The following is a 13,859-nucleotide window of genomic DNA, read 5'->3' on the forward strand; positions in this document are numbered from 1 at the left end:
TTGTGGCAACCGTAGCCTTTTTTTTTTAAGAGAGAGAGTAAATGTTAACACAGCGAAATGAGTCATTGCGTCACTAAAGCAGACACCCTCAACATGGGCCACTTTGGCCCATTATATTTTTTGAATAAAGCAAATGAGGAAACACATTATCACACCCACATTTTGCCTGACATGAGCGCACTTCGATCCATTTTTTCGAATATTGGAAACAGTTTATCTTATTTTTCGAAAATGTATTTTTTTAAAAAGCTTGTTTAACTATATTTTTCTTCTCTTAGGTGTTTCATGTAGGAAGATCATGTTTGCATAAATGTTGCAAAAAAGCGTTTATATTTTACACATTTTTCAAGTTCCCGTGTAAAACAAAGTTCACCAAGTTGCATCAAAGTTACAAATTTTTCTTTGATTTGGGCCGTGTTTAAAAATTTTTTACATATTTTCCTTTGCGGACAGCATGAAAAAGAACGCATGGAACTAATTTACTGTGAAGTGCATTAAAACGAGCAGAGAAGTTCTTGCGAAAACGTTTTTAGTTTGCATTTAATTCAGCCATTTAATCGGGCCATGAAATCGGAAAATATTGCAGGAAGTAACAGAAGGATGCTCACGTCGCCACCTGCAAATATTTTTTGGGGCTTGTTGGGAACGCTTTGCAGGAATAAAATTTTTGGTTCCGTGCAGTTTGAATATTCCTACATGAAATATAAAAAAACCAGACAAAAGAAATATATCAAGCAGACACGCATGTTCAATTTATCGTGGCATTGCCCTGCTTCACAGTTGACGGTTGTTTGTCAAAATTGGTCTGTAGCCTTGCACGTAAACAAAGTAATACGGTGTGCGAGAGCAACAAGCATAATGGAATGTTGAGGTTTAATGTTTCAGCACATATATGGTTAGCCATTTGTACCGGTTCATTGTTATGTGCATAAATGCAATTCATTTTTAATGCTCCTAAGTAGCTTGAGGAGTGCTTGATTTTCGTGCTCCACGGCAATGTGAATAAACTTGAAAAAATCTCACAAACAAACATACAGCAGCTGCATGACAGCAAAACCAGCAGAGTCATTTGCAGCGTGGGCGGCATGGCACAAACCACCCTTTCATCCTTTGCAAAAGGAAGTGATGTCACAAACACTGTTTCGTTTGTAATTTATTATTTTGCTCCTGGCCTCTGCCACAGGAAACATTGGGTGTAGCACTGCCTATTGAGCTAAATGTGTGACCAAACATGTGACCAGCAGAATTCTGAAGTATAATGGCAGGTATATGGAGTTCTCATGCTCCCAATGCTCTGGTGTGAAACTATTTCTATCCATGGCAGCCATGCCAGCAAATAGGTCTGCAGCACGACACAAGTGCGTCGACAGTTTCACAGACCTTCATATGTAACTACGTTCTTGTCAGTCTCGTGCAACCGTACACGAAGCTGCAGCTTCCTGGGAAGTACCTTCGACAGCCTCTGCCACACAAACACTGCTACATTTTCTGTCGTGCTGCAAAAAAAAAAAAAAAGTCGCCAGCAAGATTACAGGACACGACAGCGCAGCCGTTTTCTAGGACACAGTTGACATTTTTAGAAAGCACCTAAAGGCACATTTGACTGGCCATTTCAGAGCACTTGTATTACAAATGTTGCATAATATGGCAAACAAGCCTTAGTGTGAGCTTAAGCAGGCTCCAATGGTAACAATGAAGCCAAATTAGCACTGCTATACCTCTTCATTCTAGTAATACAGATTTAAGGCTTTCTCTTGTGTCCTTTATAGCACAGCCAGAACACTCTAATGCAACCAGTCAGATGTGGCAATAGGAGCATGCAGTCTTGTACATTTTTACTGCCCCACAATTATATGCATGACATTCTCTTTTAGGGGCATGACACTGTGTACTCTAAGTTGTAGAAGAACAAAGGCAGAGTGAATCTGTGACCTGAATAGTTTCTGCAATCGGGTTTAGCTATGACTGTAAACACTGGACTGAATTATGTTGGTTCTTACCTGACTGCTTTTTCAAAATATGGCACATCCTTGTCCAGATTCTTGTGATCAAGAACATCCATCACTTCACTCTGTAAGGGCCATATATGTTGAGACAATGTACATGGTCCCTTGTTGGTATGGAGTAATTTTATAGACTGCACCATGTGCTGTTATTGCAGGTACACGATGCATTCAGGTAATTTAAACAAACCATGCAGTAACGCTACAGCATAAAATTTCAAACAGAGGGTTTACTGTGGCCTGTTGTAATGCAGCTTGAAACATGTAAGGTTATGCTGACTTAAAGTAATATACTATGCATTTGGCAAGCCAACTTTGGGACTCAGATGGCTGTTTAGGCATTGCATTGAAAGCAGTGTTGACCAAGCAGTAGTGCTCATGCACAAACTTGCTTCATTCACCACATTAGTGTTTAATTGACTCAGCTAGAATAGCTGTTTGATGGGTGACATATGACTAGGTCCTCTGCATATATATATATATATATATATATATATATATATATATATATATATATATATATATATATATATATATATATATATATACACACACACACACACACACACACACACACACACACGTCTGATTTAGACAAGACTTGTCTGTTGCTCTTATAGACAAAGGACATGAGACAAACACGTGACAGGGCAGCCTTCAATTTAAGAATAGGGGCCCTATAACGTAAAACTATTCCAATATGTCTTTATTCTAATCTCCTGACATCAAATTCGCATAACTGTCGACACAAGCATCGGGTGGTCACCCGCAGGGTTGCCTGAACAGACCAATCAAACGCTCTCGTTCATAGGAGGTCACTTTTGTTTGCTTCAAAAACGAATAATGTTGCGTACACTGAGTGGCTTCTCTTATCTAATTGGCTGACAAGAGGCGAGGAGCATGCTCAAGTGAAGAGGGATTCGATGGGGCTGAGTCACTGCACTGAAAATGGATAACTGCATGAAGAGGGTGGTGCCGGCATATGCGATTGGTCGCTTTCCCTTACTTAGCTGGCAGTGGCTGGTCGAACATCGCAGCGGCATGCGACGGAAGCTTAAGAATGACGCTAAAACAGATCCTCAGCAAAGAAGAGTTGGCAGAACGAGGTCGTCAGCATGCCAAAAGTGCTTGAAAACTTTACACGGCCACGCAAAAGCTTTTATTATATGAAAATAAACCCATGCTCTTTGGCAGGTGCAAGTAGCCGGTGCTTGAGCAATCAGCACAGCCATCTTTTATTCCTTTCGGAATGGGGCAGCCTGTGGCTATTCAGAAGAAAATTCAGTTTTGTTCGGCATATTAATGCATCTTTGACGCATACACGTCACTTCGACACGGTGAGTTCATGCGGCTTTGTGACATCGCGTGACAGGCAGGTGAAGTGGGTGCAGCCCGAAAACTTTTGACCAATAAGCGAGGGCTAATGGCGAAAAGGCATCGAATCAGAAATAACGATTTTTATTTTGGTTGTTCAAATCATGCATAATCAGTGTGTAGACGTCATATTAGATGGAGAGCTATTGTGGTTTTCGTAACATCGTGTGACAGACAGGTGAAGTGGGGGTGCTCCAAAAAAGTTTTTCACCAATCGCGATGGGTTGATTGCAGAATTAGAATAGAAAAGTTTGGAATAGTTTTATGTTAGCGCCCTAGTTCTCTGCAAATGAAACAGCTGTACTGAATGAACTATCTTTTAGCGTGTGCTCATGAGTACAACTGTAGTAGCGTTAGAAATTGCACTGGTGGGAGCTCCTTCTGAGGGCATGACAAATATTAAAGGAAAAGTTCTTAGTAACTTTCTGCTGAAGGTTGCTTTTCAGAGCAGTACATAGCAGCGATGCAGAGAACCTGCCTAGTGATCTGATTTTTTTCCCTATACCTTTGCCGAGCTTTAAACTGGGCATTTTTCTACTGAACAACATGCATCTCAGTTGCCCCTTTGCTTACAACCATGCAGTTTGTCTATAGGTTAAAAGATTAAAATTTTTCTCAGATATTGCAGACATGGATGGTGCATGCACAAGTTTTTGCTGGAGCTTTCGTTCTTCCACAATGTATTCTGCTTGGAAACTGCAAGTTACTGTTGACCATGAGCTTGCTTTCTTTTTTTCTTCAGCTGTATATAAGCTTATGTTCTGTATAGCTCTTGCTAGTTTGTATCTGCTTGTCAGCAAATCTTCTTCTGATAACTTGTCATGTGTTCATGCCTATTCTCCATCTGCAGTAACAACTGTGTTCTTTCAGGGTTGTAGATAGTGAGGGACAGGTATCAGATGCATTTCAACAAGATGAAATTCAGACTAATAATTTGTCTCATATGACGAGTGACCTACAGCACAAAACATATGATGGAAGAGTGTCGAAGTTTGCAGTGAACCATTGTAAGCAGCACACAAATCGATGAAGATGACAAAGGAAGTTGACCTTTTACCCTTAGCTGCATTTAAAGGTAACATAACAAAGAGAGTACAAATGTTAAGGAGGCTGACCTGTATGCACTTCTTGAGGTCTGTGATGTTAATTACCATTCCTGTGTCTCTGTCTACCTGTTGAGGTGAAGTGGAACCAGAACAATTCTTATCCAACATGCTTCATCAAACATGAAAGTATGTACACCACTTACAGGGCCGGTGACTGTAACCTCCACTGAAATGAAACATATCCTGTGATTAACCTGAAACACACTTGTTTGCATTGCATACTGCTGATGAATCCAACCTCTAGAGCACAATGTCAAACGAAGCACTTACGTTTATAGTTGTGACCATGACCATTTAGGTTGTTGCATTTTCCAAAAATGGCAGCATTTTCAGCATCTGAAAGGCATTGGCTGTGAACAGAAATAAACATAGTAATTTTGAAATAAAGTCAGCACTGTTCATTGAGTTTGTCACACTGCTGACTAGAACGAAATGTCATGTCTTTGAAAAGTGCAGATGGCATAATCTCTGTCTGGTGTTTAGACATTTGGTGGAGTGAGTGGTGCGAATAGGGCTGTCACCTGGCCACTTTTCGGCACAGCTGCTGTTATGCTCATGATATTAAGGCTTCGTGTTTAATTTTTCTCACCCGAATGCATTTTCCAATCTCCCAGTCCTCCCTAAATAAGCAAATTAAAACCAGTCATGAAAAGATGTATGTGCTTGTTGATGGAGTGAGTTGACCTTTTGAATGCGGACTTCAAACAGCAACTTTCTGTTTTGCAGTGTCCTCAATTACCATGCAAGCTTCTTTAAATGTTGTGCATATCAGAAGCATGTGGGTTTAGCAGAGTTAGAACAACATAATTTAATACTTCAGACAGAAGATGCACACAAGTGCATGCATTAGTTTTACGCTGCTGGTGGGGGCACATTAAAGATCCCCTGGTGGTCAAAATTAATCTGGAGTTTCAACTACAGCATGCCTTACAATCAAATCGTGGTTTTGGCATGTAAAACCCTAGAATTCATTTATGATGCTGGTAAATAAGCAAATTATAGGGAAAGTGCACTTTTTAGATTATTAGCTTTTGTCGTTCACTTCTGTTTTTTGTTTTTAATTTGTATTGCCTTTGCACAACAACAACAACAAAAAACTGCAAGCGCAATTAGGAGGCTGGCTTTTGTGGTACAAATTTAAGGCTAGATTCATCGGCACTTGTACAAGCTATGCATGCAATCAAACACATTGCCTAAAACATGAATTGCTACAAGAATTGCTGTTTGCAAACTGGAAATCATAGTTAGTAATATGCATGGTTTATTTTATACACTTGTTCATTTTTAACAAGACAGTGAAGGGGGCTAGTTTATGACTTAATTTCTACTACTTGCACTAAGTACTGCAGCTTAGAGAAAAAAAAATACAAAGAATGATATGCGCATTTACATGTTCCTTGTCTCTGTATGGAACACTGCACAAGCAAGAAACCAGAAAAAAGAAAATGACCTTGCTCAAGCTGTTGTAAAAATATACCATTGTGACAAGATAATTAACCTTTCATTGACAAGTGTTTCCTACAGGCAACATACCAGAATAAAATTTTTTTCTTGCCAAGTTTTAGTATTGAGTATGAAGTTTCCAGCTAAATGTCTTGGCCTACACAGAATGACAGGCAGCAGCGGTCATTTGTTGGTTTAGAGCAGGAACACTGGACGAGGAAGAAGTTTGGCATGTGACTCACTGTCTTTTGAAAACAAGTTTAAAGGAGACAGGCCAATGCAAGATATCCAGCTGCAGTTGTGCCACAAATGTGATGTCGCACATGTGATGTTGCAAGTGAAATGTACACCTATGGTTCACATATGATGAGCGAGCTGTCTGTGCAAATTGAAAACGAAGCCTTCGGTGGCTTGGGGTGAAGCCCACTTCCAGTTTCCTGCCGGGGGTTTTCCCTCTATTGGTGAAAAAATTACAGCAAAATATTTTCTTTTTGTTGATCATGCTTATTCTTGATGTGTTTTGCACATTTAGATACAAAATAAATTATTTTCTGGGTTTTTATATGCCCTTCAAGGGCTAAGCCATGGCTATCCGAGTTTAATATAAAATATGAGGAATTACCTTAATAGAATCAATGTTTCTGAATTTTAAAAGGTTTATACACCCCTCCTGACCTCCTTATACACCCTGACCACCCCTCAACAATGTTCTCCACTCTCCCTCCTCCTCCTCTCATCCTGGGAAATCCTGATTATACTATAAACAGGCAAAAAATTGCTGTGAACAAGAGGTATTGCTAAATGAATTATAGACACTCGCACACCTCAGATAACCATCCATCCGGCATATATTTACAGTACTGTATGAATTGTAGACATTCAGTATGTCCACTAGACATTGTTCAGTGGATATCCAGATTTGTCTGGATAACATTGTGCCCATGGATGCACCAGATGTATGCTTTGCATCATCATAAATGCACCCAGAAAATGATAAAATGATACAACCGTCTCCCAAGCAAGAAACAGGCCACCAAATATCTCATTGTCACCTTCATGGCGAGCAAATGCAGCTTATACACTATTGGTGGAGGTGATTTGTTGCTAAATAGCAAGGTCTGACGCAAACGACACACATGCATCCTGAGAGCAAACAATTTAACCATCTGTATTCTTGTCTTCGTCTAGCCACACCTCGGAGGGACGCTGTTCTCATTCCACCTCCCACTTGTGGCTCAATATATCACTTCCATGATGATACAAATTTGGCAGTTTTGCTCATATGGCAAAGCAATGACAGCAATAGTAAGATTTAGCATTGTGCACAAACTCCGCAGCTGGTGTTCTAAACATATGTGGGTACAGCATGCAAGACGCAGCACACAAGGCAACTGCTGCTGGGCAGAAGGAACACTGCTCTGGCAGCTACCAGGAATCTCACCACTGTTTTATACCACAGTATTGAAGGAGGTGTGTGTCGCACACTGATAGCGCACGAGATAGACTGACTGGAAACCATCAGCCACAGTCAGCACCCAGTGAAATATTAGATAACGTTAGCTTGATGTTTACTGTTCATTCCACGCAGGCCACTGCAAACACACACCAGCTCAGCAGTAATGCTAGTGTACTTATAGTACATATCCGCACAAAGCTCATGTCAGTACCAGAAGGCAGAATGCTGTTCTGGCTCTGCCACTGATCGAATCGCTGTTGTTCCTCAGTGACCTGGTGCAACCCACTCTGGGGGATTGGCCACAAATCGATTGTGCAGTGCGTTAACAGCGTGTCTACTCTGCTTCGTCGTTTTCGCAGTCAAATGTTTCTGAAATGCACCCTGCATCTCTGGAGACCCTCTTACCATAGAGTCTATTATAACTGGTAATATTGTGAGAAACTATGCCTTTAACCCTCTGCATGCCAGTGGCGCATGCACCGTCGATAGCGAGACGGCACGGCAACGCCAATGGCAGCACACCTCCGTATAATTGCTATCACAATAAAATAAAACAAATAAAGAGGGCGGCTTGGACTGCATTCGTGTGCGGTGTGGCTGCTGGCACAATATTTGTACTGTTTTGCTTGCGCTCAGCTTCAAGGTTTCAGCAGCAATAAAGTGCAGGCAGCTGCTCTGATAAAAAAATCAAAAATAAAGGATCAGCCAAATGTCGATGCTAATGAAGACAAGGTGGATGTATACAGTGGTTTAAGTGATTCAGTGATTGAACATTGTTTATCTCTTTCTTCTGTCTCTCTTACCTGTCCATTATTCACTCATTTTGTATGCCTTTAGTATCCTATTTCATGCTCGAATACGTCGACGTTGTCTTGCTTAGCGTCGCCACGTGTTGCGACTCTCTTTTTCTAGCATTTGGCATGCTAGCCTATTAGCCCCGAGTGTTTATGGCTTTTTCAAAACGCACGATGCACTCGTGCGACCAGCGGCCGGCGGCTCTTCATTCTCCCTGCTTCTCTGACAATTTAGTCAATATAACCAACTTCTCCAACCCACCCTCTGAACTCCTACCGGACTCACTTTTGTCATCTGGCAGAGTGTGCTAACCTTCTAGTTAGATGTACGTGGCCAGTGACATCACCAGCATATTGTCCACAACCAAAAAGAGGCTGTGCAAATGGTGGATGAAAACGTGGTTATAGCAGTGCTGTGTGCACATGTGGAACATTCTGTGGTTGTGACGGCTGCGTGACAATTGTGTACGTGTGTGGAACATGGGGCCCTATCACGTAAAACTATTCCAATCTGTTTTTAGTCCAGTCTCCTGATGTCGAATTTATGTAACCGCCAACGCAAGCATTGGGGGAGGGAGGGGGGGGAGGTGCTCACCGAGTTGTTTCAACATCTAATGAAATGCTTTTGTTGTTTGTAGTATGTCACTCTGCTTTGAAAGCAATTAGCATTGGCTACCTTGACAGTCCTTTTTAAAATCTAATTGGCTGACAAGAGGCGAAAAGCATGCAGAAGTGAAAAGGGCTTCGGTAGAGCCGAGCTAGCGCAGTGAAAGTATATAACCAAATGAGGGTGTTGCCGGCGTCTGTGATTGGCCTGCTTCCACTTGCTTTGCTTGCGGTGGCTGCTCGAAAATTGCGGCAGCATGCAACGGAATGTTAAAGATGTTGCTAAAATCGATCCTCAGCAAAGAATTGGCAATGTTATATATAGTTGCCCAAAGGGCTCAACAACAATTTATTGCCATGCAAAAGTTTAAATTATGCACAAAGAAATCCATTCTACCTGGCAGCTCTGAGTAACCAGTGCCAGAGCGATCAGAGGGCAGCAATCTTCTATTCCTTTTGGAATGGAGCAGTCTCCAACTGTTCAGAAAAAGTCCACTTTTGTTAGGCATATTAATGCATCTTTAATGTGCACACATCACTTTACGGACATGATGTGTTCTAGAAATTTTTATTTTATTTTGATGTCGCATGACAGACAGGCAAAGTCGGCGCAGCCTGAAAACTTTTGACCAATAGCAGAATGGTGAAAAACGCGTAGCATTAATAATAATTTTTTTTCTTTTGTTCAGTCTAATCATGCGTAATCACTGTGTACATTTCATATCATATGGGGAGATTTAATAGTTTTCATTACGTCGCGTGACAGGCAGGCGAAGTGGGGATGGCCCAAAAATTGTTTGACCAGTTGTGGAGGGCTGTTTGCAGAAATGGAATAGAAACAGTTTGGAATAGCTTTATGTTATAGTACCCATGGTGTGCATTTCTACATATTTCTGTGCATGCCAGTCTTCTTTGGTGGTCTTGTTTTTTCAATATTATGTTTCACGGGGCATTACATATGCAGATGCAGTTTGTCTGCAGTGACTCCATATAATGGACTGTGCCTTACTTCATCTGTTTAGCTACAAATATTGCATTGGCTAGGGTACTGTATAGTTGTCCAACTGTTTCAATATAGAGCCGAACATCATCATCATGGCACTTGACGGCGGCACGGTAGATGGTGACAGTGATGTAGGCACTCTCACCCCACTCTATGACTAATTCTACTTATTTTGATTATATCCATAATTGCCACCTATTGCTGTGTTCTCAGCATGGAGAGGTATCATTTGATACATTTTCACATTCATGCGACATCTACAAGTTGCCCAACCAACCTTCTTTTTTTTTTCTGGAAGTGGTTACAAGATAGCTAGATCTCAGATATGCTAAACCCGTCTAAGTCGGCTAAAGAGATGTCTTTGAAATCGAGCAGTTAGGCCTAACATAGCTTTGAAAGCGATAGCAAGGTTTAGTGTTATGCTGAAACTTTCTTACGGTGTGCTAAGAATATGGGAGGGGAGTCAAGAGTTCTAGCATATAGAGCAACCCTACCGTGGGGTGACGAACAGCACCCTGGCAGCTATTAGACGCCTCAAACAGCCTCAATGTTACACAAGATGGAAAACCACGAGTGTTTGTCTTGAAGCACACACTAGCGCAATCACTTGCCGTGTGCCAGCAATATTGAAGCAATAATGACATATTTTTGACTAATCATTTTTTTTTGCGCTAAATGAAGGTCGTCAATCTCCAAGCCTCCGAAAAAATGCACACACAAGGAACAGCACAGGACCAGTGCTGACTGCCAACAACATGTTTATTGAAGTCTGCACAAACATGTACTATTCGCAATGGGCTGAAAGAGAGAAAGGATGAAAGGGAAGGCAAGCCATCGTCAATCAACTCTTGCTGCACCCTCCGTCACAAACGTAAAAATATACAAATATAATATACACAATACGGACATAATCCGAACTGATTAACTTCTAACGAACTTAAGTTCCCTATAGCAACAAGTTATATAAGGGGCACTTGTGTCCATAGTGTGTACTTTACATTTGTATAGTTCTACATTTGTGACAGCTGAGCAGCAAGAATTGATTGACGATGACTCGCCTTCCCTTTCATCCTTTCTCTCGTTCAGCTCATTGTGAAAGGTATATATTTGTGCAGGCTTTAATAAATATGTTGTTGGCAGTCAGCGCTAGTCCTTTGCTTTTACTTATCCATGTGTTTTTTGGCGCTGTTGATAATAAATGATCTGTACCAACTAGCTCGCGCCCAAACCCTTCTAAGACTCCAAATCCTAGAAAAAGGTTACAAGCCTCAGTGTGCCATTAATAATGGGTGTAATCCAAATGCACGGCCCATATATATAGAGTAGCGCCCTCTTGACTTAAAATTTGGATCTTGAAGACTATGTTGTTCCTGGTCGTTCCTTGAAAAAAGATAGTACAGAAGAGAAAGAGCGCTCTTCCTAAAGCCATTGGTGCACTGTGCAAAACACCGCCATGGGATTATATTACCAAGTCACCTAAGCTTCCACCCTTGTAGGATGCTATGTCGTGACGCCGCCATATGTGGTCAAGTGAGATCAGTACACTACAACGTTTTGACACTTGCTACAGCTCGCTTGGTCGTCCGGTATGCTGTTGCATCAGCCCTCACGACGAGTAGCACCATACAAGCTTTTGCAATGCTTTTGCGGTGGCCTCACATGTAATTACATGCAGTCGCCCAGACCTCATTGTGGCGACGCTCAGGGAGTTCTCGTTAGGTCTCATGGACTCCAAATGAGGCATGCTTTCTTATGTCTCCTTTTCCCTTTCCTGCACTCCTGCCATGTAGATTATGCATGCTATCAACTCCCCCTCCTCCACGATGTGCAAGGCAGTAGCAGTAGCAGCAGTGGTGGAAAAGGCAAACAAAACAACAAAGCTTCGCTTTAAAAACAGGGGTGGGGCGAGACCAATAGAACTGAGGTATGCCTTAGACATAGGTAACTGTTAAACTGTATAAAACATCATAGTTTCACCCGAAAGGCAAAGTATTGTTTTTTATAGAAAATTATTCTATAGCTTTGCAAAGTAAGGTTAGTAGTTTCATTACAAACAGTAAGGTAAATAGTTTCGTTATAAATAGACGTAAGGTCAGTAGTTTAATTTATAATTGCAGTAATATTCACTAGTTAACTAAATTAACAAGCATGGTGTCATGCATGTACAGTCAAACAAAAACAAATCTCGCTCGATGACTGCGGCCATTTGCTGTCTGAATGCTGGCGTGATGAAGAGCAGAAGCAGCGGCGAGTGAGCGCTTCGTGCTGCATCTAGCTTCCACGCATCTCCGAAACCTTAGATTACGTGACCTCCAACACAACAGGCATGCAAGAACGGAGCACATACGAAGCCACTAGCCATCTCGGCACACGTATCTTTATACCCGCCGCAGATGACCTCCAAGAACAAGGCGCCCGCAGCCGCACTCAGCTGCACCACGGGCAGCAACGGCCGGGCCATAAGTGCAGACAGGCGCAACGCGCATTCTCTAAACTTGTTTTACCTAATGATCTTCGGCCAAGTGCTGGCTTCTTGACAGCGCCACCAGATGGCGCAGCGTGTCCAGAAAGGCTAGAGTTACTGTATACTGCACAGTAACTCTTAAGAAGTGTAAGAGAGAACTGCAGTTGCCACACGACGTGCTTCTCAGCATTCGCACGCACCGCGGCGCACCATACATTTGATTGATTGATTGAAACTTTTATTAGAAGGGATGGCCCGTGGCCTAAGATAGGAGTGGGGGTTAGGTGAAAGGAAGGATGCCTGCCTCCTTCGCAAAGGAGAGCAAAGCGTTGATTCTTCTGGTGGCATCGGAGGCCACGCGCAGGCTTCGTGGCAGCGGCGCTAGATGGCGTCGTGTTCGTAGGGAATAAAGTAGGGAAGCGGGTAAAAGTCGTCCCGCTGCAGTACAATTGAGCCTCATGCATATGCCTCGTTTCGACGTTGGCAATCACCTTGAGTCGCTATATTGAGTCAATGCTATAGAGCATTAACGCGTCGACAGTCATCGTGAGATGGATTCATGCCGCAAATTGTTTCACCAAATGACACAAACAGTATGCGGTGGCCCAGTTAATTGTGCTGCACCTAGTTAGTTGATGCGACCGCTCAATAAGTGACTCTGGTTATAATTATCGCGGAAGTGTTCGCGCCATGAGCGAGAGGGGAAAGCATACGGGGCGATCGAGGACGCCTCTCCGATATGCCGGCAGAAAAAGTAAGCGAAAATATAAAAACGGGCTAATTTGGGGCTCTCGGAAAGCGCTCGCGTGGCCGCGCTGCTGTCATTCCCATAGTGCCAGCGGCCCCATCAACTTAACTTTCCCCAATGGGAAAAAACTCCTTCGATCCAACCTGCGTTCCCTGTGCCTCAAATACGAATATGACGTTCTTCACGATCCTCCCCTCCCTCTGTCTCTCATCACATTGCAAATGCCGTTACGGAAAGCTTAATATGAAATTATGCGCTAACGGCAATTCTAGACCCAACAATATACGCATTTTCGTGGGCAAGGTTCTGATCGGTGTTGTATGACGGGGCTGCTTTTTTCGTTGCGACGTGAGATTATATTAGGGCCTATATATATGTGTAACCGCGTCAAACAGAGGCCTCAGGAGTGCACCTGAGATTATAATAAAGGAGGCGCCGCCAATAACTCGAAATAATGACACGTTGTTACAACTAGTAAAAAACACGATCGAATAAATACAACTACGTCCAGCCGCCAACTTGTGACGCTAAAGTTCAGCACTACCGCGTACCGCGACTTCTGCAACACCATCAGAGCTTTGCCATTTCGTGCCACCGTTCACACTCTAGCGCTCAGTTATGTTTTCTCCCAACCTCTAGCATTTAAAAGACCACTCGTATAGCTGTCACCTGTGCAAACGATGCGAAGCGCTGAAGGATTCAATCCGTGTGACAGATGCAACAGGTGTCGCAGTACCGTTCCTTTGCACGTCCCCCATTGCGAAAGCAGCAGTTCTGTGGTGCAAAAAGAAGTGCAACCTGCAGCAGCGGCAACAACGAACGCACAGCCGATTTCGAAAACGAAACTCGCGTGGGATCCAGC

At 42.6% G+C, this 13,859-nt stretch overlaps 1 protein-coding gene across 1 annotated transcript; it reads right to left on the reverse strand.

The window, feature by feature from the left end:
* Positions 1 to 1,136: 1,136 nt before the first annotated feature.
* Positions 1,137 to 13,825, reverse strand: LOC135902210 (6-pyruvoyl tetrahydrobiopterin synthase-like). Its single transcript, XM_065432190.1, has 6 exons — positions 13,667 to 13,825; positions 4,754 to 4,833; positions 4,627 to 4,649; positions 4,493 to 4,549; positions 2,001 to 2,071; positions 1,137 to 1,496 (listed from the first exon to the last, which is right to left on the reverse strand). Exons 1-6 carry the CDS (start codon positions 13,753 to 13,755, stop codon positions 1,373 to 1,375), a joined length of 444 nt encoding a protein of 147 aa, XP_065288262.1. The 5' UTR covers positions 13,756 to 13,825; the 3' UTR covers positions 1,137 to 1,372.
* Positions 13,826 to 13,859: the final 34 nt, after the last annotated feature.

This window comes from Dermacentor albipictus, chromosome 1 (genome assembly GCF_038994185.2).
Source record: "Dermacentor albipictus isolate Rhodes 1998 colony chromosome 1, USDA_Dalb.pri_finalv2, whole genome shotgun sequence".
In the NCBI taxonomy this organism is placed as follows: Eukaryota; Metazoa; Arthropoda; class Arachnida; order Ixodida; family Ixodidae; genus Dermacentor; species Dermacentor albipictus.